The sequence below is a fragment of the Mizuhopecten yessoensis genome, unplaced genomic scaffold (assembly GCF_002113885.1).
Source record: "Mizuhopecten yessoensis strain PY_sf001 unplaced genomic scaffold, ASM211388v2 scaffold11143, whole genome shotgun sequence".
Lineage (NCBI taxonomy): Eukaryota > Metazoa > Mollusca > Bivalvia > Pectinida > Pectinidae > Mizuhopecten > Mizuhopecten yessoensis.
This window is the reverse complement of record NW_018408901.1, coordinates 100476-127309: the sequence shown is the minus strand read 5'-3', so window position 1 is coordinate 127309 and position 26834 is coordinate 100476. Positions and strand designations below refer to the sequence as shown.

General features: G+C 34.9%; 3 protein-coding genes and 1 long non-coding RNA gene across 10 annotated transcripts in view; 2 read left to right on the top strand and 2 right to left on the bottom strand.

Moving 5' to 3' along the window:
- The window catches only part of LOC110466706, a 115114-nt gene extending 98726 nt beyond the window's left edge, over positions 1–16388 (bottom strand). Inside the window, exon 1 of the mRNA XM_021523411.1 lies at positions 16341–16388. The gene's annotated coding sequence lies outside the window, so the exon portion shown is untranslated. The remainder of the gene's footprint in view (positions 1–16340) is intronic.
- Positions 1–26834, top strand: part of LOC110466704 (calcium uptake protein 3, mitochondrial-like) — a 164116-nt gene that overhangs the window by 87051 nt on the left and 50231 nt on the right. For all 7 annotated transcript variants that reach the window (XM_021523406.1, XM_021523407.1, XM_021523405.1 and 4 more), the window contains exon 5: positions 17559–17641. In XM_021523406.1, coding sequence (XP_021379081.1) covers positions 17559–17641 — 83 coding nt within the window. The remainder of the gene's footprint in view (positions 1–17558; positions 17642–26834) is intronic.
- LOC110466707 lies at positions 20341–22527 on the bottom strand. Its single transcript, XM_021523413.1, has 2 exons — positions 22296–22527; positions 20341–21113 (listed from the first exon to the last, which is right to left on the bottom strand). Exons 1-2 carry the CDS (start codon positions 22334–22336, stop codon positions 20696–20698), a joined length of 459 nt encoding a protein of 152 aa, XP_021379088.1. The 5' UTR covers positions 22337–22527; the 3' UTR covers positions 20341–20695.
- On the top strand, positions 22554–24241 carry LOC110466708. The gene is made up of 2 exons (XR_002464767.1): positions 22554–22660; positions 23213–24241. It is a non-coding gene; the product is annotated as an uncharacterized LOC110466708 (long non-coding RNA).

Genomic DNA, 26834 nt, shown 5'->3' with positions numbered 1-26834 from the left:
AGGAACTTAGCGTTTCACCCCAGTGTTCATGAATCATTTGCTGTAACATGAATACTTCTCTGTAATATATTTGTTCATCCCTATGTTACTTTATTAGACTTGACCATGCATTGATCTGGATAAGTCCAGTATGGTCTACAATGGTGAAAAGGTTAATTTTCATCCCATATTTCATTTTGTGGTATAAAAACAGTGGCATCGTCTATAAGCCTAAATTCCACCTCATAAAAGATTCTTCAGGTTATTGTTCATTTTAAATGTCATTGTGAGGTTGTAGTATAAAAAAACACAGATGTATGACATCAGTAAAACACCGGTAATTGTGGGTAATTGTGATGTCATAGTAAAACAAATCTGTTACAAAATGGAGAGTAAGGGAGACAACTTGTCTGGAGTCTTGCAAAGTTTGATTCTGCTGGTGTTTGTGAACATTTGGAAACTTTGAATTATATGTTGCAATCATGTTGCAAAATGCATATGTCAGAAGGTTTTCACTTACTTCCTCGGGGATCTCAAATGGAAGGCAAACTCTATAATCAAGCACAAGGAGTTCCAAACAAATTCTGAATCTTACAGGCGTTTGATTTGCATAAACAACATTACAACTCATTACATGTATGACCATTACAAACATTTCTGACAGAGAACAATGGCAGCGCCAATTTTAACACACAGAAGGACTTTAATATAAAGCGACCATGGATCTTTTCCATGGTATGCATTTGGTAACATTTGACCCCAGAGGCCACCTTAATATCCTTGACCTTTGACCTCTGATGTCCTTGCCCTCTTCCTCTGTATAGTGCTAATAAGCCAAATGTTTGTATTTTTTGTAATGGTGAATTCTCTGCTCTAGTATAAGTACTTTTGACCTTTGACTCTTGACATGATATAGTGAACATTAACCTCCGACTCTTGATCTCATTGCCCTTCCCTCTGTAGTGTTAATTGGCCAAATTGTCTGCCGGAGTGTCTGCGGTTTCTGGAGCATGTAGATTCCCATGCCCTAGTCCAAGGTCAAGCCCCTGTTGAGATGGTCCAGACCTGGCTGAGAGCTGTCTTGTCTGCTGCGGAGGCTGAGGGCTACTCTTCACATTCAACAGCCATGGGCAAGATCAAAGGCTGAAGGGCCAGATTGTGTCAATAACTCCGAGAGGGTAGAGAGCTTACCCGCCCCTGTTGTTGTGGACCATGAAGAGGATACTTGCTGATGATGATGGAGTTTATTATAGTGCAGAAAAAACACAAAAACTTCAGTAAAATCTGTGTTAGATGTCTGCTAGTCTAGGTGGTCCCCATTAAGGGTCTTTTTGGAGTTGACGTTTTAAGTTACACACAAATATTTGGAATGGATGTCACTTTACCTTGAGCTCTTTGTGCAATTTCCATCACTAGTAATGAGACTGAAATGCACATTCATATTATTAATGATGGAATGAAATCCAGTTTCTTTCAAATAACAATTCCTTGATGCTTGGTAGCACATCTTGTAGAATATATTTGTTTGGATATGTGCAATCCTTACATTTATGTTTAAAGCATCAAGGAAGTCTATTTTATCTGTCTGGGCAGTTTCTCTCGGTTGATCATATTTTTTCTTTAAATGCTGTTTTACTGTTACTCCTTACCTTACACAAATCAGTGATGTGGTCCTTTCTCTTTCAGAGGATTTCCCCCTTTGCCCCTGTTTATCCTTGATTTGAAAATTTCCACATTTCTTCGGAAACATTAAAAAAATCAAAGACTGTGTGAATGAGGTGTGTTCCTATCTATACACTTTATTTCCTCCCCAACCACATCCAGGTTAAAATACTTTGCAATTAACTTTGAAAGGATGAACAATTTTGAGATAAAATATGCCTTCCTTTTCATCACAAATTTCTCTAGTGAAAACTTTTGATGCAGCTTCACATGCTTATGGTCCTGAATGATGAGTACAGCATGTCGCCTAATGTTTACGACCTTGAGACCTTGGCCTCTGTGACCTTGGTCAAGTTTTGTCTCATTTTGGGCAGTTACATTAAGAGCAGTGCATGCCGCTAGGATCACACAAATTCATATGCTCATACTTCTGGATGATGAGTACAGCATGTTGCCTGATTTGTGTGACCTTGAACCTGACCTTTGTGACCTTGATCAAGTTTAAGTATAATGGGCAGCAACATCCTGAGTAGTGCAGCTAGGATCTTACAACTTCACATGCTAATGCTCCTCTAGGAGTACAACAGGTTTCTTAATATTTGTAACCTTGACCTTGACCTGTGATTTAGTGTGATATAGCCGGGCTTCCATGTTTTATACACACAACTCTAAGGTATCTAATGTTCAAAATTGCTGCTGTTGTGCAGAAATTTGAACAAGCTAATACAAGAACATTTACAGAATTAAAAATATCAAATTTTAGCAATTAAATCAGTCGGTAAATTTCTCAAAATGCAATTTATGATGTGATCTGGCCTCGAAGATCGAGTCTTGCTGTAAACTGGACTCCCCTCCACTCTAACCAATTGAGAAACTGAGACAAAGTTTTTGATATTTAGTGAATCTTCCGCAATTTAAATGTGATAAAAACTGTTTTTGGTGGAAGACAGCTCCAGAAAGAGTAGAAGAAGTTATAATTATCTGAAGTATTCTTGAGACGTGTTATCTCCTTGATGTACTTGAAATCTCACAGGCATTTTCAGAAGAGAATGTGTCAAAAGAGGAATAAATAACATTTATTATCACTGTTTCAGGGTTTTTTAAGAGTGCTAGGAAAGTCTAATGATATGAGTAATTTAATATTATTTTATCTGATAATTTAATTCAATTTCAACACCATCAGAACCACTTCAAATGTTGAGAAATACTCATCAAAGTATGCACACTATGTTACGTCTGGTGTTTTATAGCAATATGCTTTTAAAATCAACTAAAACAGACACTATTACTTGTTTAATAATACATTAAGGGATCTTCGTATCATTGCCAAAATCTGCAACTTAGTATTTTAAACTGTTTTTTCCAGCATGACTGTAAATAATAAATCATTTCCAAACAGAAAAACACACCTTGCAGGACTTTTATGAAAACAAATTAAGATGAAATCAACAAACTACAATCAACAAGAGTGTTCTGAGTGTCAAAAATATGCCAGGGCTAATTACTGGGATTCGAACCCTGGACTCCAGTTTGTGATATCTAGTCATTGGAAGTATACTAGCACAAATGTGCTACAGTTTATATCCAAATGGAAGCCTAATAAATAAGAAAAAACGGCAGTGCAGACTGGGACAGGGATCCTATAAAATATCGCACAAACGGTTAATTTGCACTTGACTAACACTTTATAGAAATATGAATATAAAGTATTATAAAAAATATATAAACACTGCAGTATACAGGGAAACTATTGCCAAGTCAAACTTTAATCCTACACAGGTAAGACCAATATTCTCCCCAGTGTTAATTTCTTCCTTCAAATGCTATTTCTATAGGTTGTATGCTGTTTGCTGATATTCACTGTCATGATAAATTCACCTCTTTGTGGGCCGAGAAAAAGAGCGACAAATTAACCCCTGTTTTTGGTATTTTTCAATCAATTGTTATAATTCATCTTGTTAGCTCAACTAATATAGCAAATTCTTTAAAATCCTTCTTCTTCTGTAGGAATGAAAGGATTTGTTCCATATTTGGTCTGAAACATCCTTGGGGGAAGGGGAACCAATTTTGTATAAACCCGGGGTCTGGCCCCCGAGGGGCCTGAGGGGTGGGGCCAAATAGGGGAAACATAGCAAATTCTTTAAAAAACTTCTTCTTCTGTAGGAATGAAAGGATTTGTTCCATATTCGGTCTGAAGCATCCGTGGGTAAAGGGGAATCAATTTTGTATAAACCCGGGGGTCTGGCACGGAAGGACCTGAGGGCCGGGGCCCAATAGGGGAAACATAGAAAATTCTTTGAAATCCTTCTTCTTCTGTAGGAATGAAAGGATTTGTTCCATATTTGGTCTGAAGCATCCTTGGGGAACCAATTTTGTATAAACCTGGGGTCTGGCGAAACGGGCCTATGGGCCTTTTGTTAGACAACAGAAAAGTTCCATCAAATTTGGGGAGAGTGAAATATGGAGTAATTAAAGTTCATTTTGATATTCATCAAAGCCATGTTTTGATAAATTGCAAGCAGGTACCAGAGCCATTCTGTTTCTATGTCTGGATACAGGATGGTTCTACTTCTGAATAGATATTACAGGATAAAAATTACCGCATTCATAGAGTAATATTTATGAAAATCAGGAAGTACTGATCTTGAAGTAAGATTCACTTACAACCTTTAACCCTGAGAACAGACATCAAGTAAGACTTGATTTGGACTTCCATACTACTTTTGGGTCAGGTATTTGGGTTTGTGTGTCCTTGACCTTCAACCTTCGTTGTAGCAAATTGATTTCTATCAAGCGTTACAAATATCACACACAAAGTAACAATTCAAGGTTTTTTTGCCAAGCATCACATATATACTGCAATATATAACTATCTTAGTTCTATGTTTATATTATCATTATATACTTGGAGCTTTTTGCAACCATTAAACTTTTTTGATATTTTTAACGAGACATAAAAATATACAATGTCAAGGGTCTAGGTTATCGTTATCACAACCTCGCAATGTTATTCAAGCATCAAGGTGAACCAGATGATTGACACAAGAATCCGAGTTACACAGAGATTTCCTATCTTCTTGACCCTCTCACGTTGGTGTAGAGTAAAAATATGCTGCATAAAAAAAAAACTCTCTGATTAGTCGGGGCTTGTTGAGTAAAAGCAATCATGGATGAATTTAATTGGAGTAAAAAAATCTGGAGGGATAGTGAAGAAATTGAGATAATTATACACTAGTTGATTCTCCTGTAACCTATAGTGTCTTTATCAGACCACATACATCTGGGCTGTGAATCTACTACTGGGTGAACTCGGGGCCATACAAATATACTCACAGACAGACACCCCCCAAAACACTTGGGCAACAAGAGATAAGACTTCTGATGAAGGGCGATGTGAAAATGTACCAAAATAATTCTTTCCTTAACAGTGTCAGATATGAAATTCTCTTTATAACCAAGTGTTAATTTGGAATTCTCTTCAGAATGAACTCAACCAAATTGTATATGCGTTGCAATATAAAGTCATGTTAAATTTTCCTATATGAATTGGACTTTTCATGAGAGCATAATTAAAAAAAAAAAAAAAATCTTGATAAAAATTAATTAATTTTCATAAAACTTGACAAATACATTGTTACTCAAAGCATCATGATAGAATGTTTGACTATACTGACGAATAAATAAATAGTTGATCAATTCAAACAACCTAGGGAACTTCTAGCTCATCAACCTACTTCCTTGTCTCTGCTATTCTCTTATTGATAAAAAAACATTCTTAAAATTAAAGAATCGCATGTTAAAATTTTTCTCTGCATGTAAGCCAGACTCAATATTCCATCATTATTCCTGTAGAGTTAACGAGTTATAAAAAGGGGTAACAACATGATGGGAAATTTTCTAAGAAAGACTAGCGTTATCTCAAGGGAAGTCTCACTATTGTTCTCTCAGGGTACATGTTGTCACTTATAAAGGGCTTTACTAAACTTTGGCCTTTTGTGTTACCCTGTCAATGTTGCAGAAAGACTGACTTTTAGTCAATAAAGGTCGTAGAAAGTGTATCTTGCTATTTTATTCAAGTCTTGTTTTGGTTATTTTAATGTGTTATTAAGGATCCCTGTCCCACTGCCAAAAAATTATATATAAATAGGACACTTTTTGTCTCCATAACAATATATCTTTAATGAATTATTTCTGACAGCCCTTACCTTGTGCAACTTTTATGGAAAAATCTAGAATAATTTAAGATACAATCAACAGTAGCTATCTAAAAGTGCAACAGGGCACAGTTGGTATTCAAACCCTGGGCCCTTGGTCACAAAATGGTTGCTCAAACCAACTGAGCTGCACCTGGTCAGCAGTAATTAACTACTAGCTGGCCCATTCCCACTACATTTACATCCCAAACAAAATTAAGGGGAGGTTATTTTCTGTATAAAATTCTTCAGGGATGCTTTAAGTTAATGAAGAATCATGGTTGAAATTACTTCAACAAAAAAGACTACAGTAAATAGTATACAACAAAAGTGGATATGTTTTCTTTGAATTCAGATAATCATAGCAGCACATGTAAATGTTCTCCCAAAACAGTTTCGTAATTCAAACTTTCTGTTTTGTGACGTTTCAACTTTTGAGTGAAGTTGTGAAGAACATATGATATGCAGATGGGAATTCTGTTATCTGGGGCAACACATTATAATCCGGTGTACTTTTAGATGTAAGACAGTCAGGCTTTGTATATGATCGTGAACACTCTTAATATCAAAATTAATATTATCTGCCAACTCCTTCTTGTTATTGATGTCGCATATGTTGAACATATTGGAAAGGTTTGCATTTGTCTTGCGAAGTTTAAAAGTGCACTGTTACACAATAATCGTAAGTTGCATTGCTGTGAATTTTTTTCCCGTCAAAATATTATAGTTTAAAAGTGATGTTTAAAGTGAATTGATGTGTGAATAAAAAGGACTGTGAAAAGTGGGTGTTTTCTTACGAAATGCTGAAGTACAAATATAAAAATGAATATTTTCAGTACGTTGATGTCAAAATTACATAGAAAAGAGGGTGTATTCAGTGCTTTGATCCAATTAAGCTAACTAAGTGCAGATGGTTTCAGTATGCTGATGCTTTGTCAGAAAAGTGAATATTAGTTAATGTTTAATACAAAAAGTTAACGTAAAGATATTGTTTCGGGTGTTTCAATTAACCTTATGTTTCATCCAAAAAAAATCAAATCATTTCAGGGTGTTTCAATTAAGCTAATGTTTTTTCCAAAGAGGTATTTTCTGGGTGTATCAATTAAGCTGGTATTTTTTCCTAAAAGGTATTTTCTGGGTGTTTCAAAAGCTAATGGTTTATTTTGATTTTTTTTTGTATTGTTTCTGGGTGTTAACATTTAAGCAAGTGGTTCATCAAAAAAAGTATCATTTCAGGGTATTTCATTTAAGCTGATGTTTCGTCTGAAAAAAGCTTACATATCATCCCAAAAAGTTTTGTTATATGTAAGCTGTTTTCATCCGAAAAAATGTTTGTTTCTGGGTGTTTCAATTAAAGTGATGTTTTATCGGGGGGAAAAGTATGTTTCTGGGTGTTTCAATTAAAGTGATGTTTTATCTGGGGAAAAGTATGTTTCTGGGGGTTTCAATTAAAGTGATGTTTTATCGGGGGAAAAGTATGTTTCTGGGTGTTTCAATTAAAGTCATGTTTTATCGGGGGGAAAAGTATGTTTCTGGGTGTTTCAATGAAACAAAGCTAATGGTTTATCAGAAATGCTAGTGTTTTCGCAAATATGCTGACGATTGAAAATTGGGTGATTCCAGCAGGTTTAGTAATGTCTATTTCTGACATTATAAGATTCTGTATTAATTGCCAGCTCATCACGTTAATAGGAGAATATGCTGGTCTACATCATAAGAACAATAACGATATGGGCATGTTTGGGGTGATTACGAGCTCACCGTCACTAATTGACACTACAGGTACCCATCGTGCTTTGCCATTTTCGAATATTATAGATTTATCTTATTCCGGTAAACTTGACGGGAGCACTATGATAAAAAAAATTGAAATGGTCTTTTACTTGGCAAGTGCCATTCATTTATTTCTACGTAGAAAAAGGGAAGACTGCATGCAGGCTTCTGTAGTTTGTTTAATCACGAGAGGAATACAATATCAAAACTTTGATAACGCCCTCAAATTTTCACATCAGGATATTTGAATAGGGACTTTTTTTACTAACCAAATCTGTAACCCACTGGTAGTGTATTTGCAGTACTTAAGGTTTTTTTATCCTGAGATAACCGGTGTCGTGAGGTTGGGTATTAATGTCCATTCCTATAGCAGACAATTAGCTTATAATGGATGTCTGGTGCTTCCCAAGTCTATATAACCGTCTGGGCAGCACCGTTGGAATCTGTCGAAAGGTGTGCTCCACCAGCAAACCAATTCTCATTAAAAGAAAATTAAGAACACAAGACTTGAAAAAAATTTGATCGAAGTTGCCCATTTTTAATTTGGTTGTGTTATAATTGAAACATATTGTGGGTTAAATTAAAATGACTGCAATCTTATGGCCATTTCTGGGCCAGTAATTAACACACCAGAATCAGCTGGAGAGACTTCATCTGACCCAGTTTAACATCCGTGGTGCATGCCTAGGTTAATCCATGCATTCCAAAGGTATCAGGAACTGTTTAGGCACCGTCATATTTCAGTTTTAAAAAAGTCACAAATTTGAGCAAATTTTGTGGATTTTATTGAGACCAAAGATAATAAGAGTTCTACGAAAACTCAAATTAATGATATTACTGATTTTCAGAAAAACTTACATATTGCAATTTATTGGAGCAGTTTGAAATTCACAATTTCTTGTGTGTTACACGGAAATGTTTGATAAAAACATTGTGCACCTTTATTTTGGCTCTTTGCATGAATAGCCCGAGGAAAAGGAACAATCTCTTGGTATTGAATATTTTTAAGAAGATATAAAAGACAAGGTCTTGTCTGGGCATACTTTTACCTGGACAAATTGAGACTTCTCATGCCTCTAATGGCATGAAACACCTTAAATGACTTTTTTCCCCCTGAACATATATAACATTTACATAACGAATCCTAAGCATTGCTAACATTATAGAAAACACTTACATTAAGCTCATTAAGCTTAGGAACATTTATGAACCCGGGGCCAGGACTTCTAAAACTGCATTGTTTTTCCTGCTTCAAAATGTTTAATGCATATTCATACTCTGGAAAAAATTCTTACCAAACCCTTATATATAAAAAATTATATACATGTATACAGTTCAATTGTCCAAACGTATTGCTGTTCCTGAGTGATGTTTTTGATCACAGCAGTACTGCATATTTTATGGCAGTTTTAATGTATATGGGTGGGCACATCTTTACAGTTTTAATGTATATGGGTGGGCACATCTTTACAGTTTTAATGTATATGGGTGGGCACATCTTTACAGTTTTAATGTATATGGGTGGGCACATCTTTACAGTTTTAATGTATATGGGTGGGCACATCTTTACAGTTTTAATGTATATGGGTGGGCACATCTTTACAGTTTTAATGTATATGGGTGGGCACATCTTTACAGTTTTAATGTATATGGGTGGGCACATCTTTACAGTTTTAATGTATATGGGTGGGCACATCTTTACAGTTTTAATGTATATGGGTGGGCACATCTTTACAGTTTTAATGTATATGGGTGGGCACATCTTTACAGTTTTAATGTATATGGGTGGGCACATCTTTACAGTTTTAATGGCTGAATATTTGAAATTCAAAAGTGCATCTTTATAGAGACGATCCTCAAGATTTTTGTGTACCATTTACTTAAAGATGAAACACAAGCTTGCGTTTTCAATCATTGAAAGCGTACTGAAATTTTTAAAGATAAAGATATGTGCTTAAGATTTTGGTGATTAATTGATTGAAAGACCTGCAAAATTTTGATGTAAAGACTTAACTAACCTAAAAATCCCTTGGAATCTAGACGTAACATAAATTGTACAAGGGGTTACAGTTGTAGTTGCTTTGATTGAAAAGCAAGATTGCCTTGATCGTGTTGACGTTTGAAAGAAAGGGGCTGGGAGTGAAGGATTAACAAGAGTCTATGGTGCCTTGGTCGTAGGTGGAGCTCGCGACCTCGGATTAACATCTCCTGTGTTTCTTAGTACAGGAGGTGATAGACAAGTGATTTCGTGCCAGATTATACAAAGAATAATCTCAACAAATGTTGTACATTTCATCAATTTTGAATCATTTATAGACTTCAAAGACTCAATAAAGTGGAAAATCGTCAGTTTCAACACCAGACCCACCGTGATAAGGATGTATTCCATTTTTCTCCCATCATCAGTTTCTCAAATTCCTTCCTAATCTTTACTAGGATATAATATTTCCTGAATGAATGATTTAAACTTAAGGGTCAACCAGTCGTTTTATTTACTACACTAAGGTTCAACAGATTAGTTTTGCTACTATGAAGAACAGTAGTTTTTCTACTGATCATGCTTCTTTAAAGTGCAAGGGAAGTAACTCTTCATACAAGTCCCCCCTCATTGGCTTAGAGGGTGCCAGACTAAGCTGTATGAGAAGCATGAATGCAAATGTTTTAATGTTTGGTAGTTTAATGGTTATCGCCTGTTCTGAGAGAAGCAGTGCTCTTACATAAGCCAGGGCCTAAGACAAGAAATCAGTGGCATCTTTACCTTTTTTGGTCAATTTACAAGAGAAAATTAAATTTCAAAAATAAGATCATGTAATTTATTAAATAAATTAGATAAATTATATAACACTCTCCTCAACCCCCCACCCCATCACAAATGAATTTCAAAAAGATACAAAGAAACTTGAAAAATTTGTCAACTTAGATAAGATAGTTAAATTAACTCATTTATCAAATATTTAAAGTTTTTATAATGCTCCTAGTATCGTAAGGGTTTATGCTACATTAATACTGTACATAATGAACATGTGATATGTGTTAAAGTTTTCTCCCTTCAAAGAATTGAATTAGCAGTGCCGAATGTCAAAATCACATGAGTGTTTAAAATGACTCCTTTCTTTTGGCAATTATACTTACATGAAATCATTTCAGGAATTCAATTTTCATATTTCTATGCCATATTGGTCATGCAAACTTCAGTTTGTATGAGAATTTGTTAGAAAACAATTGCATGGGACACCAAATTCTTTTTCAGATTTGTGTCATATTCCAATTTGTTACCAAATAAATCACTAGCAAGGGACCCTACTTTTGAAAAACCTTAACCTCTTTTATGGTTCACATAAACATATATATATATATTTATTGTAATATTCTTTTGTAAAGGAGAAAAAAACTTAAGTCAAAGTAAGGAAGCAATTTATTTTCTTAACACTAATACACAAGAATCACAAAGATGTTTGAACCCTATGGGGACATCAATGGTTACCAACATTTAACAGTTTTATACACGCCCTTGTATATGGTGTCACAGCTAGTATTTATGTGTCATTATCGGTTAAACTGGAATGCTTTGACATGGTTTTCTTATAACTACTACAGAGAAATATAGATAGTCTTGAAGAATTTCAAACACTACAACATGAAAAAGTATTAGATAGCGTAAGTAATAGCCCACTATACCTACATTAATATACAAAACTTTAAATCCTTTTCTTTCTTTTCATTACAAAAATAATCGGACAAAAATATAATTTTAGTGTTTTGGTCCAAGGGCTAAATGATAAGGGCGCTAAGGCCTCTACAAACAGAATTAGAGTTACGTTGTCCCAGTTCTCTCCCTTACCTTTATATAACACAAACATAAATGGTTTTCACATCTTCTATGTAAAGATTATAAAGGTAAAACATGATACCCCAGTTATCTCCCCTACCTCTCGAAAAACAAGAAGTATTGTCCTTTGATCTCACATCTACTGGCAGATAATTATGTATCATTGATAACACGGTGTAGCAGTTATTCCACTATACCTCTCGAATAACAGAAAATGTTGTCCTCACATCTATTGGCAGATAATAAACTCATTCACTTCTGAAGACCCATTTGGACTCTTCCAATTCAAAGGTTGGAATAGTTCATTATAAAATTACAGGGGTATAATTGATAACCAAGTGTAGCAGATATCTCCCCAACCTTTCCAGTACCAGTATATATTGTACTTACACCTACTAACATGTTATTAAGTAAGATTGATAACCCAGTATAGCAGTTACCTCCCCCTACCTTTCCAGCTCCAGTAAAAATTATAATCGCACCTACTGTCAGTTTATAAAGAAATATTGATAACCCAGTGTAGCAGTTACCTCCCCCTACCTCTCCAGCTCCAGTATAAATTATAATCGCACCTACTGTCAGTTAATAAAAAAACATTGATAACCCAGTGTAGCAGTTACCTCCCCCTACCTCTCCAGCTCCAGTATAAATAATAAATATAATCGCACCTACTGTCAGTTTATAAAGAAACATTGATAACCCAGTGTAGCAGTTACCTCCCCTACCTCTCCAGCTCCAGTATATATTGTACTTACACCTACTAACATGTAATAAGGTATCATTGATAACCAGGTGTAGCAGCTACCTCCACCTACCTCTCCAGCTCCAGTATATATTGTACTTACACCTACTAACATGTAATAAGGTATCATTGATAACCAGGTGTAGCAGTTATCTCCCCTGTATCTAGGGCTCCAGTATATATTGTACTTACACCTACTAACAGGTAATAAGGTATCATTGATAACCAGGTGTAGCAGTTATCTCCCCTGTCTTTCTAGGCACCAGTATATATTGTACTTACACCTACTAACAGGTAATAAGGTATCATTGATAACCAGGTTTAGCAGTTATCTCCCTGCCTCTAGGCACCAGTATATATTGTGCTTTCACTTACTAACAGGTAATAAGGTATCATTGATAACCAGGTGTAGCAGTTATCTCCCCTGTCTTTCTAGGCACCAGTATATATTGTACTTACACCTACTAACAGGTAATAAGGTATCATTGATAACCCAGTGTAGCAGTTATCTCCCTGCCTCTAGGGCTCCAGTATATATTGTACTTACACCTACTAACAGGTAATAAGGTAACATTGATAACCAGGTGTAGCAGTCATCTCCCTTGTATCTAGGGCTCCAGTATATATTGTACTTACACCTACTTACAGGTAATAAGGTATCATTGATAACCAGGTTTAGCAGTCATCTCCACTGTATCTAGGGCTCCAGTATATATTGTACTTACAACTACTAACAGGTAATAAGGTATCATTGATAACCCAGTGTAGCAGTTATCTCCCTGCCTCTAGGTCTCCAGTATATATTGTACTTACACCTACTAACAGATCATAAGGTAACATTGATAACCAGGTGTAGCAGTCATCGCCCTTGTATCTAGGGCTCCAGTATATATTGTACTTACAACTACTAACAGGTAATAAGGTATCATTGATAACCAGGTGTAGCAGTCATCTCCCTTGTATCTAGGGCTCCAGTATATATTGTACTTACACCTACTAACAGGTAATAAGGTATCATTGATAACCAGGTGTAGCAGTTATCTCCCTGCCTCTAGGGCTCCAGTATATATTGTACTCACATCTACTAACAGGTAATAAGGTAACATTAATAACCCAGTGTAGCGGGTATCTCCACTGTATCTAGGGCTCTAGTATATTATTGTACTAGGTAATAAGGTAACATTGATAACATGGTGTAGCAGTTATCTCCCCTACCTCTCTAGGCACCAGAATATATTGTACTCACATCTACTGACAGGTAATTTAGTATTACAGGTAATTCAGTGCTGCAGTTACCTCCCCCTAACTCTACATCTCACATCTACTGAGAGGTAATTTAGTATTACAGGTAATTCAGTTCTGCAGTTACCTCCCCCTAACTCTACATCTCACATCTACTGACAGGTAATTTAGTATAACAGGTAATTCAGTGCTGCAGTTACCTCCCCCTACCTCTACATCTTGCATCTGCTGAGATGTAATTTAGTATTAAAGGTAATCCAGTGCTGCAGTTACCTCCCTCTAACATTACATCTCACATCTACTGAGGTGGAATTTAGTATTAAAGGTAATCCAGTGCCTCAGTTACCTCCCCCTAACTCTACATCTCACATCTACTGAGAGGTAATTTAGTATTACAGGTAATTCAGTGCTGCAGTTACCTCCCCCTACCTCTACATCTCACATCTACTGAAAGGTAATTTAGTATTAAAGGTAATCCAGTGCTGCAGTTACCTCCCCCTACCTCTACATCTCACATCTACTGAGAGGTAATTTAGTTTTAAAGGTAATCCAGTGCTACAGTTACCTCCCTCTAACTCTACATCTCACATCTACTGAGAGGTAATTTAGTATTAAAGGTAATCCAGTGCTGCAGTTACCTCCCCCTAACTCTACATCTCGCATCTACTGAGAGGTAATTTAGTATTAAAGGAAATCCAGTGCCTCAGTTACCTCCCTCTAACTCTACATCTCACATCTCCTGACAGGTAATTTAGTATTAAAGTTAATCCAGTGCTGCAGTTACCTCCCCCTACCTCTACATCTCCCATCTACTGAGAGGTAATTTAGTATTAAAGGAAATCCAGTACTGCAGTTACCTCCCCCTAACTCTACTTCTCACGTCTACTGACAGGTAATTTAGTATTAAAGGGAATCCAGTGCTGCAGTTACTTCCCCTACCTCTACATCTCACATCTTCTGACAGGTAATATCCAGTGCTGCAGTTACCTCCCCCTAACTCTACTTCTCACATCTACTGAGAGGTAATTTAGTATTAAAGGTAATCCAGTACTGCAGTTACCTCCCCCTAACTCTACTTCTCACGTCTACTGACAGGTAATTTAGTATTAAAGGTAATCCAGTGCTGCAGTTACTTCCCCTACCTCTACATCTCACATCTTCTGACAGGTAATTGACGAACAGTAACATACAAGAGACACAGTTTATCTCCCCTACATATCTGGCACCAATATCACATATGTGTCCAGACAGGTAACACAGCATATATTATCCTTAATCTATTGAAGTATTGCAGTAACAAGACTAATATACAAGATCACCATTTACTTCCCCTGGCACCAACGTCACATGTTTATGTGTACAGACAGGTAAAGAAATAATATAGGCATGATCTGTTTAACATTACATCCAAATTATCTCCCTTTCTTCCATTACACAAGCATGATCTTTATAGCTATTGACAAGTATTCCGAGAAAACACTAATATATACCAGAGCCCCAGTTATCTCACCTACATTTCATACAGTAGTATCACATGTTCTGACATCTTCAGACAGATAAGGTAGGTAACCCAGCATCCTGATTGTCTCCCCTTCCTCTCCAACACAAAATATGTGTAGATGTCACATGTACAGACAGGTAATTGAGGACCATAAGTAACCCAGTCACTTAGTTATCTCCCCTGTTGTATACAACACCAACCTCTAGAGTTCACACATCAAATTGAATTGGATCAATTGATCTGCCTTGAAAGACGAATATTCCTTTGTAGTTTAATGTCATTCCGTTTGAATGGGCCACAGTGACCTAGCTATTGGCTGCCATGATAAGGTTGTGTATCTACCAGTTTAAGTCTGTGGGTGTCTCAAGTTCACAGACTGCAAATTGTGGGTTATTTTTCAATGTAATGCATTCCATTACATTTATCAAACTTTAAAAGAAAATTTCCAAAATATATTTCTGAAGAAAAAAAAGAAAAAAATGGAATATATGTAATTCAAAAATAAATTTGCTATGTTGAATGAATCTTAACTCAGATGTGTTGCTTTGAATAAATGATACCTGTATTGACACAAGAGTGTAGCGAAATTATGACAAAATATTTGAAATTTCAACATTTACATTTATATTACTGCTATGATGAGAGGGATCCCCTATGTTGATATCATATGCTTTATGTAACATAAGTTATTGATGTATGATCTGCAGTGCCACTCAATCAATCAATTAAAGTCAGTCTGGATCTTACGAAACTTAAGGATCCCTGTACCACTGCCAAAAACTGTAATTATGCATCAGGAACTTTTTTTTCTGGCCTCACTATTGGTTTGATATATCATTTCTGAAATATGAAAACCAAATGTTGCAGGACTTTTATGAAAAAGTGATAATTATGGAATATACAATATAAAAATGATACGATGGAGTAAGTCCTGAGGATTTGAACCCCCGACCTCAGATAATAGTACTGCGTTTTCAGAGCTGTCAGGTTAATGAAATTCTCCTTTAAACTTTAGGGAGGTTTTTGTATGAACAAAACAAACTACAGCAGAGTTCTCTGGTGTTTTTGTCTGCAGTGGAGCAGGGATCCTTAACTCTGACTTTTTAATCTTGAAATAACAATATGAGGATGATATATACATGTCATTTATTGTAGTACGAGTATTGTACCAGACTTAGCTATTTTAGATTTGAGAAAACTACTTGACTAGACAGGAAACACAAAAAATAGTTAGTGGCAATTTCTTAGTTAATATGTAAGAAACAAAGGTACTGTCCTTTTCTTCAAGTTGATTCATGAATAGTTGGGGAATGAATTGTAGAAACAGGAAATTAAATCTCAGACATGATACAGTTTTATAAGAGATGAATTTGTTCATCTCTCATAATAAATTAGTGGGTCTTTGTACTGTGTACGTACCTGCAATTTCAGAATGCGACAGTGGCTTGCTTCTGGATACTTTCCAAGATGGCTCAAAGTGTTATTACATATTGCTATTATTAGACTTTTATCAGAAATTAGCTGTGGTATATTTATAGATCTATGTTAGTGTGAGTGCATGGTGGGAAATGAATTGATCTCTTTACAAGATTGCACAATATACAAGAATATTGACCTACAATCGTAAACTCATACCTGAGTCACGTCTGCCTTCGGTCAAACACACACACACATTGAATGATCTGACAAAATTAAAAAGACGACTGAAAAGAATTACAAAAAATACCCTCAGTATTCTCGATATTCCTTTGCATTGGAGGTAAAGACTGCATGGGGTCATACATGCCTTTCTGTATGATATCAAATTTACTTATCTAGGAATTTTGAGAAATTTAAATTGATTTATGTCAATAAATTATGATTTTAAGTGGATCTTACAGTATAGTGAAATATTTGGAGTTGTTAAGTGGGAATGAAGAATTTTCTGAAGAATGGTACCTCATACCTTAACGAACCTAACTTCCTGGTTGAAATACTTGGTAAATGAGACTGACATCCCTTTGATTGGGAAACATATACATAGCCTTTGTGTATTTTTTCTCTTTAGAAATTAAATATTTGGGGTTTTAAATGGATATTTCATTGATAAAAATATGTGGACATGTTTAAATCTGAAATAATGATATCTATAAAATTGTTGGTCTTGTGTGTTAACTTAAAAGCCTTCCTCATAAGTCATTACCTATTACAAATCAACTCTTCGTTGAGAGGTTTGTATGTTTTGAAATTCAAAATTTCATGTGTTTTATCAAACTCTTCTTTAACTCAGCGGAGGTCTAACAGTTTACTTAGACTTGTTTTACAAAATGTTTCACACAATTTTTCTGTCCATTCATAAATATTTCTATTTTTAGCTTAATTCAATTGGCAAATATTTATTGTGTAAACATTAAAACACATTAAAAGTACAATAACAAAATAACAAAGGCAATAAAAACAGTAGGCAGACAGAATTCTTTTAATTTAAGTAAACAAACTTGTTGAGGATATTCGGTGCCTGTTTTTGAAATCCAGTTCCTGTAAGAAAGCTATTTTGGTTTGTCTGTGCTGTGTCGGAAAGGTGAATGGGTAATTTCATGTGACTTGGTCTACTGAAGGTTTAACACTCACGATTTTTTTAATGATTATATTTTTCAGAGCCCCAGTCAGGTTTCCGAATCGCATTCAATATGTTTGACACGGATGGAAACCAGATAGTCGATAAAAAAGAGTTCCTGGTGGTAAGTCGAAAAGATATCGGCAGCAGCCTCTTTCTTGTAGATGCTTTAAGGAGGTTCAAGTAGTTTAGTCATGTCTAGGACTCTAGTCATAAATTTAAAAAATGTATCAGAAAATAGTTTAGAATGTTCTCTTTATATTTTTGGTTGTATGTTATTCATTAACTGATTCATGTGTTGTTTCCTTCCAGATATGTATGATTTGCTAACATGTGCAAATATCAGACATGTCGACTCTGGGCAGTCTAGACTCTTGTCATGCTGGTATATGATTTAAAATCTCTGAAAAACATTTCAATTTTATTATGAATTTTGTTGACCTTCATATTCTCGGCTGAAGTAGAGCATTCCTTCCTTGGTGATCCGTAGTGCTGTCTTTTTTCAGCAGTTTTACCAAATTTAGATATCATTTCTGGACTCATTTTTCACCAGCTTCATCAGTATTTTTGGAGGATATCATTATTGTCATCATTTTTCTTCATCATTGTTCGTCTCATTGTCATCGCTGCTGTCATTCGTCTGCATTGTTGTTTTCGTTTTCATCACTTTTGTAGTATTCTGCTCACTGTTGGGTTTTTCTGCAATATTGTCTGTTATTTATAATTATTGTCATCAATTTTTTCACAAAACTTTTATATCATCATTTTCATTGTCATCATCTTATCATCAAAATTCTGGAAACTTTTCTATCCAATTCAGTATTTCCTTCTGATCTTTACTGTGATAAAAAGAGCAAAATTGCAAGTAAAATTATTTTAAAATGAAATTATCTCAATTGAAGAAAAGTCTGCAGAAATCATAAATACTCTTTAATTGTGTAACATTTTACAAATATGCATACCTGCTGAGGTAGAAAATAGAAATTTGTTTCTATTCCTAGAAAAAAGGCAAGTATAGGGGTCTAATGAAGATGTAATTATCCTGACGCGTTTTTGTTGCTATTTTCGTATCGAGAGTTCCATGTGCAAAATATAATTTTAGCAGAATGCACTTCATTGAGATTTGTCAGATTGTTTTTCTTATTAAAGTTTTCCTTTTTTTTCTTTTTGCTTTTCTCATATTTCTGTAATAAAGATGATTATAATTGATGGTATAATTACAAGTAATGGGGAAGAATATTATCATCATATTACAAGGATAATATTGTAACTTTACCGGAATATTGTTGTTTAATCACCTAATTATTAGAAAGAAATGTACAGAAACTTCATGTGGTGTCAGAAACCCTTCATCTTCGTCTTTTATATTAAGGATCCCTACACTCTGGTTTTTGTCTCGCCGCCACGAAGTAGCGGTAGTTAAGACTAAGATGTAACTGTTCCGGCGGCGGCGGCGTTAACATTAAGTTTTTGTGTTTGAGTTAGTTTCACAGAGAGTATAAGTGCTAGACCAACCAAACTTGGACCATAGATGCATCTTAGGTAGTACATCTCAACCCATGCATCAAATGTTAGATGCGACCTACCTTTCATGGTCCATTGACTTTGTCAGCATCTCCATCAACATTAAGTGTTTGTCTCGCCACCACGAAGTAGCGGTAGTCAGACTTAGATGTAACTGTTCCGGCGGCGTCAACATTAAGTTTTTGTGTTTGGGTTAGTTTCACAGAGAGTATAAGTGCTAGACCAACCAAACTTGCACCATATAATTATGCATCTTAGGTAGTACATCCTGACCCATGCATCAAATGCTAGATGCGACCTACCTTTCATGGTCCATTGACTTTGTCAGCATCTCCATCAACATTAAAGTTTTTGTGTTTAAGTTAGTTTCTCTGAAACTATAAGTGGATACACAAATCAAACTTGGACCATAGATGCATCTTACCCCTGCGAGAGGGTATTCATGAATACAGACAGTTTGAAATTCATGAATCCTTATTCATGAATATTCATCAACCTGCTTTCATGCATTCTTCATGAACTTTTATGAATAATTAATAAATTCATAAAAATGCATGAATCTGCATGAAGTTTGTGATTATGAATTATTCATGGACTTTCATGCACAGCAAAAATTCATTAAAATTCATCAAATTTCTTAAAGATTGACTGAGCAGAAATCATGAACTTTGATGAATATTTCAAATACACAAAATTCACTATTATTCATGAAATTATGAATGATGAGAAAACTCAGTATCCTCAGAAACCATTTTTTTTCTTGTGGTTATTTCAACTCCATGTCCATTTTGCATGAATGTAGATAATAATGTAAATATATATAATATATAAATATAATTGCGAATTTTGCAGGAAGTATACATAAATTATATTATGGAGTTCCATCTGTATTGATTTTATTGACTTTGGGAAGCACTGTAATTACTGGGAGCAGCGGTGGCTCAGTCAGTTGTTAAGGTCACAGACTACAAATCACATGCTTCTCACCTCCTTATGTATATATATATATATATACATATTGAAAATAACACTGGAATTTCAGTGAGATTCCACTGGAATGAAATATTTCAGTGGAATACCACTGGAATTCCAGAGAAGAAAACAAAAATCCTGTGGAATTCCAGTGAAGCAAAAAAATACAAGTAGAATTCCACTGGAAAAAAATCACTGGAATTATATTTCTACTGGAATATTAATTCCAATGGAACTATAACTCCTCTGACAATCCATGCAGAGGTGATGAGATCTGAAATACATTTTGCATGAAGTGGTATTAACTAGAAAAAATGGAACAATACATCAGTTTAACAATTTTTTAATAGATATATTACCCTTTACAAAGACAATTGTAGGCTAGCTATTAACGTACATGAGTTTATACAAAATATGACTATGTTAAGTTAGTTATGTTCAAGTGTTTAACACTTATGAATGTGAGATTTGGTGTTATTTGGACTAAGATGAACTTCTTTCCTAGTCTACTGCAATGAACTAATACAGTGTCTCCAGTCAACTAGTTCAAAAACATGAATGCAGAGTGATTTTTCAGCATGCTCCTTTAACACGGGCATGGTAATGGCATTTTTCAAATTCTGACTCAATATGTCCCAGACTTGCAAGGACATTCAGAGATATTGGCACAGCTGGTAAAAAGTCATCCTGGCAGTTCATTATTTTCATTATTGTTTTGTATATTGTCTTTGTCATTGTGTATTATTTTCTGCACCTGAAGATTTTGTGTAAACGCTGCTTTGCTCATTGATGGATGGGACACAAACCTATGAAACTGATAGCACAGCCATTCAAGTTTAGTCATAGTATCAGAATTAGGAATTTTGTTGACTGCTAATTCTGAGTTGAATACAGTGAAGTCATAAGAACTACACCAGTCACAATTCATTTCCTTTTGGTTCTCATCTTCGGAATCACTGTTGGCCTCTGAATCATCCTGTTCAGGATCTGTCATCTCCTGATCAGATTCTGAGTATATTGAACCCTGGTCTTCATGCCAATTGGCCATATCCTCTAGATCTTGGTTTAATTTATCATCAGAGCTTGTCTCTGAATCTGATCTGAAATATATAATTTGTATGATATACTGAACACGCCAATTACCAATTAATTATCATCTACCATATTTATCCTTCAATAAGCCCAGGGAGCAAGTGTAAAATATTGGGTGGTCTAATTGCAGACATATATATATTACACGCTACATGTATATATAGGGAAATGAATTAAAAAATAATGAAATTCATAATGATATTGGGGGGAGGGTGTTATTACCTGCAGGCATGGGCTTATTGCGGATGGAACTATTGTTTATTGAAGACCAAATTCAGAATTGTTTCCAGCTTGGTTTACAATGTTTAACATCCTTAGTAAATAGTCGGGTAGTTCAAGGATGTCAAGCCATTTCTAAATTTGAGACTAGTGTATTTTGAAGTTTGTTTAATGACATCAGTTAGTCACCGACAAAGCGGGACACCTGAACAGGAAAGATCATGAACCTTCACACTTTTATAAACTGAAAGCGAGATGAGATCTTTGAGATCAGGGAGTTCTATATGAGGTAATTGACAAGATAGCTAATTATCTCAGGGCCGCAATTAATATTTACTAAAGAAATTGTTGTCCAATGTTTACCAGTAAATACTGGCATGGCTGGTAAGTTGACAGTATATTTACTGGTAATTAACATTGGACATAAACATTTTCAGTCAACATTGCTCAGAATAATTCCAACTGCCAGTTGCAGTAAAAATAATAATCTAAACATTTTATTTAGATCATAGATCATGAACAGGGATTTTTTTTTAATATTTTCGTTATGTAAAGTACAAGTATTAGTTCACAATTGGTACAATATTATACAACATAATCCTCAAAAACGAAGAGATACTTGACTTCGATTATACCCAGGATTTTACCGTCGCCATGCGGTGAAAATAATCACAAGCATTTAAAATTCTGACAGTAAATTGAGATATTTATCATTTCAAGATAACAGTATTACTATCGATAGTAATTGACTTAATCGTCCATATTCCTTTATAAGATTTAACGTTAGGTCTGTCAATTTACTGTCAGAATTTCGAACGCCTGTGAAATATTCGGTGACTTAGTGGCACAAAACAGCGACACGCCTACACCTCTGGACTTTTTACAAAAACTTTTAATTGAAATAACTACGGAAACAACATGGCATTGCTCCTTAAGTTAATTTAATCAACGTATGATGGCCTTAGTCTTACCTAGTGTGCGAAAATCCAGGGGAAACTGGAGTTGTTGACATGCTGTCGGGCGAATGTTCAAACTCCAATTCCTATCCATTGTTTGCATCGCCGTCATTGAGATGAAGCCCGTATCTTTTTATATGTGTTTTAATCTTCCTTTCATCGATTGGTGTGCCTGTTTATCGACAGACAAAGTTACATGGTCTTTTTTCGCACCGAAGTCATTCCATGCCATATTTTTATAAATTGACTTCCGGTAGGATCGGAGCGAATAGAGGAATTATTCTGATTGGACGAAATTAATCCCGCGCCAAATACGCTTCAGAAGAAAGTGGAGATGGAGAAATTTTCGAAAGACGGCAGGAAGGTTATCGAAGCCGAAGGTAAGAATCTGATTGGGATTTTATGAAATACTTGTATGAAATGTTAAAACTATGTGTAATTATGTGAAACCAGTCTGTGATCATGATGTTACAACGGTTTACATTGGCAACAACTCATCTGATTCGTCATATTACGGACTTATATAATCTAATCTAATTCCGTGGTCATATTTACCGTGCGGGTTTAGCAATGATATCGATACTGAAAATTATACGTTAGAAAACAGAATTGAATATATTACTGAGTGCTAATGGTTACTGCGTCCAAATTACCAAACGTGTGTGCGTGTGCACCCAATCCCACCCTGCCGAATTTGAAGTTTACAGTATGAATGCACCTCTTGAGATAGTTCTTAACTTGTATGAAATTTGCAGATAGATAATATATAATTTCAATAAAAATTACTGTCCCACTTGTGTGATATCAAAGCCCCCCCCCCAAAAAAAATAAGGTTGATGTACAGGGGCTTGAAAATACAGGTAGGCCTATATACTAATTTCTACAGTATTTTATAAGATAAATGAAAAATTATTAACTTTTTTCTTATTCAGAAAATGGGATTACTCCTAAAATTTACTGACGCGGACATCAGAGATGCATTCGATTGCTTGATGGATCGTTTTGAAGTGTGCCAGATACAGAGTCGTCATGCTTTGCTGACATCGACACAAACAGGCAGTATTATTAGCAGCCAGAACCTGAAGATGTAAGCTTTAGTGCAAGATCTTCAAATGATAATTAAAGCATATGTGTACAAGCTAAGAAGATAACACCAGCCTGCAGGATGACAGTGATGTGTAAAATGTCCCAAGATATACAGCGAAAGATTTGCTATTGAAAAAGGATAAAAGAGGAATACCTAAAGCACCACAACAGTTTTTCAGCAATCTCATGCAAGATGCGGCAGACACGTACTGGCAATATTTTAAAAAAAGATCTCCCCTTGCACCAAATATTCTTGGAAAATAACAACGGTTTTTTAAAAATGTATTATCAGTGACACCTCAATTAAGCAGACATACAAAGAGGTATGGCAAATACTAGGAATAATTTTGCAAAACAAAAGAGAATATCTTTTAGATAAAAGTTTAGGCAAAAGAAGTTCTACCAAGAAAAATGACAACAGTAATAATTGGAACGTACAGTGTGGAGCTTGCAATTGGAAATAAAGTGTTTGTTACTGACAAAACAAAAACTTAATGGTGAAGGAATTATTATTTCCGATCCTAATTCCAAATTTGTTTAAAAAGCTTTGAACAAACTCAGTGATTTAGACGAAATAGAAGACGAACATTTCGAACTTCAAACACCATCAATTGTTACATGGAGAATGGATAGACTCGCAATAAGTAGACCGGGTAAAAAGTGTGCAAGTTCTACAACGAGGAAACCAGCATGTATTTGCATATACAATACAGATAAATTTCAAGAGTTTTGGGAAACCTGTATTCTACAACTCTAACCTAATAATGTCAGCTGTATCATATTCTTGAAACCACACAGACCATATGTGAACCATGCATCCATATTTCATATTTAACAATGCTAAATATGTAGCAGTAAAAACTTTTGCAAATATATATGTTATTCAACTGTCATTTTTTCATGTTTAAAAGATATTTGTGACGTTACTTGCATTATTTCTAACTTTAAACACAGCATGAATGATTATATATACCGTCATAACTGTAAATTCAGAATCTATTGAATGTCCATTATTATTGTTATCTTCATATAAGTGATTCCAATTTGAATTTCAGTGACCACTGGCTAGGTATTTCAGTGGAAATACCACTGGAATCCACTGGGCAATTTGGCCACAAATTCCAGGTCAAATTGCTGGTGGAATCCAGTGGTATTTCCTCTGGTATCCAAGTGGAATTCCATTGTTTATTTTCATATGGTATTAGACTTTCATGAACTTTCATGAAAGTTCATGAAATGTGGTAATTTGTACATGTTCATGAATGTTCATGAATATTTCAAGCATTTTCAATTCATGAACTTAAAATGGGACGTTTTCTTCATGAACATTCATGAACATTCATGAATTGTTGCCATTTTTCATGAATGTTCATGAATTCATATATTCATGAATATTCATGATTTTATATTCATGAAAGTTCATGATTTTACATTCATGAATATTCATGAATATTCATGAATTTATATTCATGAATATTCATGAATTTATATTCATGAATATTCATGAATTTATATTCATGAATTTTCATGAAATATTTTGCTCAAGATTATTCATGAAGTTTTAAGTTCATGAATTTCATGAAAATATTCATGAACAAATCAAGAACATTCATGAATATTATTCATGAATATTTCATGAACTGTTCATGAAGTTTCATGAATTATTCATAATCATTTCGCAGGGGTAGATAGTACTTCTCAACCCATGCATCAAATGCTGAATGCGGCCTACCTTTCGTAGTCCATTGACTTTGTCAGCATCTCCATCAACATTTAGTTTTTGCATTTAAGTCGGTTTCTCTGATGTGTACATTGATGGTCATTAAAGCAAGGCACAGGCAAGACATATACATCCAAATGGCTTGTTCAGATACATGGTTACCTCCCCTTACTTTTGTTTCATATATAACTGTAGCACAGTTAACCCATGACAATTCCATTGACCAGGTAGCTCAGTCAGTTAGAGTGACAGTTTAGCAGTCNATTTATATTCAATTTATATTCATGAATTTATATTCATGAATATTCATGAATTTATATTCATGAATTTTCATGAAATATTTTGCTCAAGATTATTCATGAAGTTTTAAGTTCATGAATTTCATGAAAATATTCATGAACAAATCAAGAACATTCATGAATATTATTCATGAATATTTCATGAACTGTTCATGAAGTTTCATGAATTATTCATAATCATTTCGCAGGGGTAGATAGTACTTCTCAACCCATGCATCAAATGCTGAATGCGGCCTACCTTTCGTAGTCCATTGACTTTGTCAGCATCTCCATCAACATTTAGTTTTTGCATTTAAGTCGGTTTCTCTGATGTGTACATTGATGGTCATTAAAGCAAGGCACAGGCAAGACATATACATCCAAATGGCTTGTTCAGATACATGGTTACCTCCCCTTACTTTTGTTTCATATATAACTGTAGCACAGTTAACCCATGACAATTCCATTGACCAGGTAGCTCAGTCAGTTAGAGTGACAGTTTAGCAGTCTTCATGAGGTTCAGGGTTTGAATCCTGGTCGAGCCTTGCTGCGTCTTTTTCACTCAGAATACTTTTTTTGATTATATTTTGTTAATTTCATCTTTATTTTTTTCAATAAAGTCCCACAAGATGTGGCTTTCTTTTCCAAAATGATTCATTAAACAGCAATTAAGTCATGCCAGTTAAAAAAGTTTCCAATGCATAGGTGAAGTTTTTGGCAGTGGTAATGGGATCCTTAATTTAGAAGTCTTGATTGCTGTTTATATAGAAACATGATATACCTCAAACAACAAGAAGGTATGCCCTTTAACTCATTCACCCCTGCAGACACAGTTGAACTCTTCCAATTCAAAGGTTGGAAAAGTTCATTATGAAATTTCATGGGTGAATGAGTAATTAGGGACTAATTTTAAAAATACGAAAATATTTAAAGTAAACAAACTCAGAATTACATTTCAAGGTCATGAACACTCAACATACCAGTTTGAATATTTTTGCAATTCTATCGTACATCTTTTCTGTATTCATATTTCATAGTTTGTCTAGCAATCCGTCTTGAGACGAACACCAATTCTGGACAAAAAATTGAGCTTAAGCAATTGTAGTTAATGAAGTTAAAACTGTTTGAAGTGGGTTATTGGTAGACGATCAAGTTCCCAGTGACAGATATAATTGTTGAAAAGACTGGGAAACAAAAAACACAACCCTGCGATGAGAGAACGTGACGCAGCACAACATCATTATACCGGAGACTCCATTCAGAATGAATTCCAGGTTTGTGGCCAAGCTCTCTCTTGGTCTTTAATTTAATTCATGCAGATTTTGTGAATTGCATTTTTAAAACATTTTGACATCTATTTCCCATTAAAATTTGTTTCTTAAATGCTTTCTGCCTTGTTCAACATCTGTCAGACAGCACTGTGCGAAGGGTAGGATAATTAGTGACGAACCACAGAGTTCTCCCCCCTGA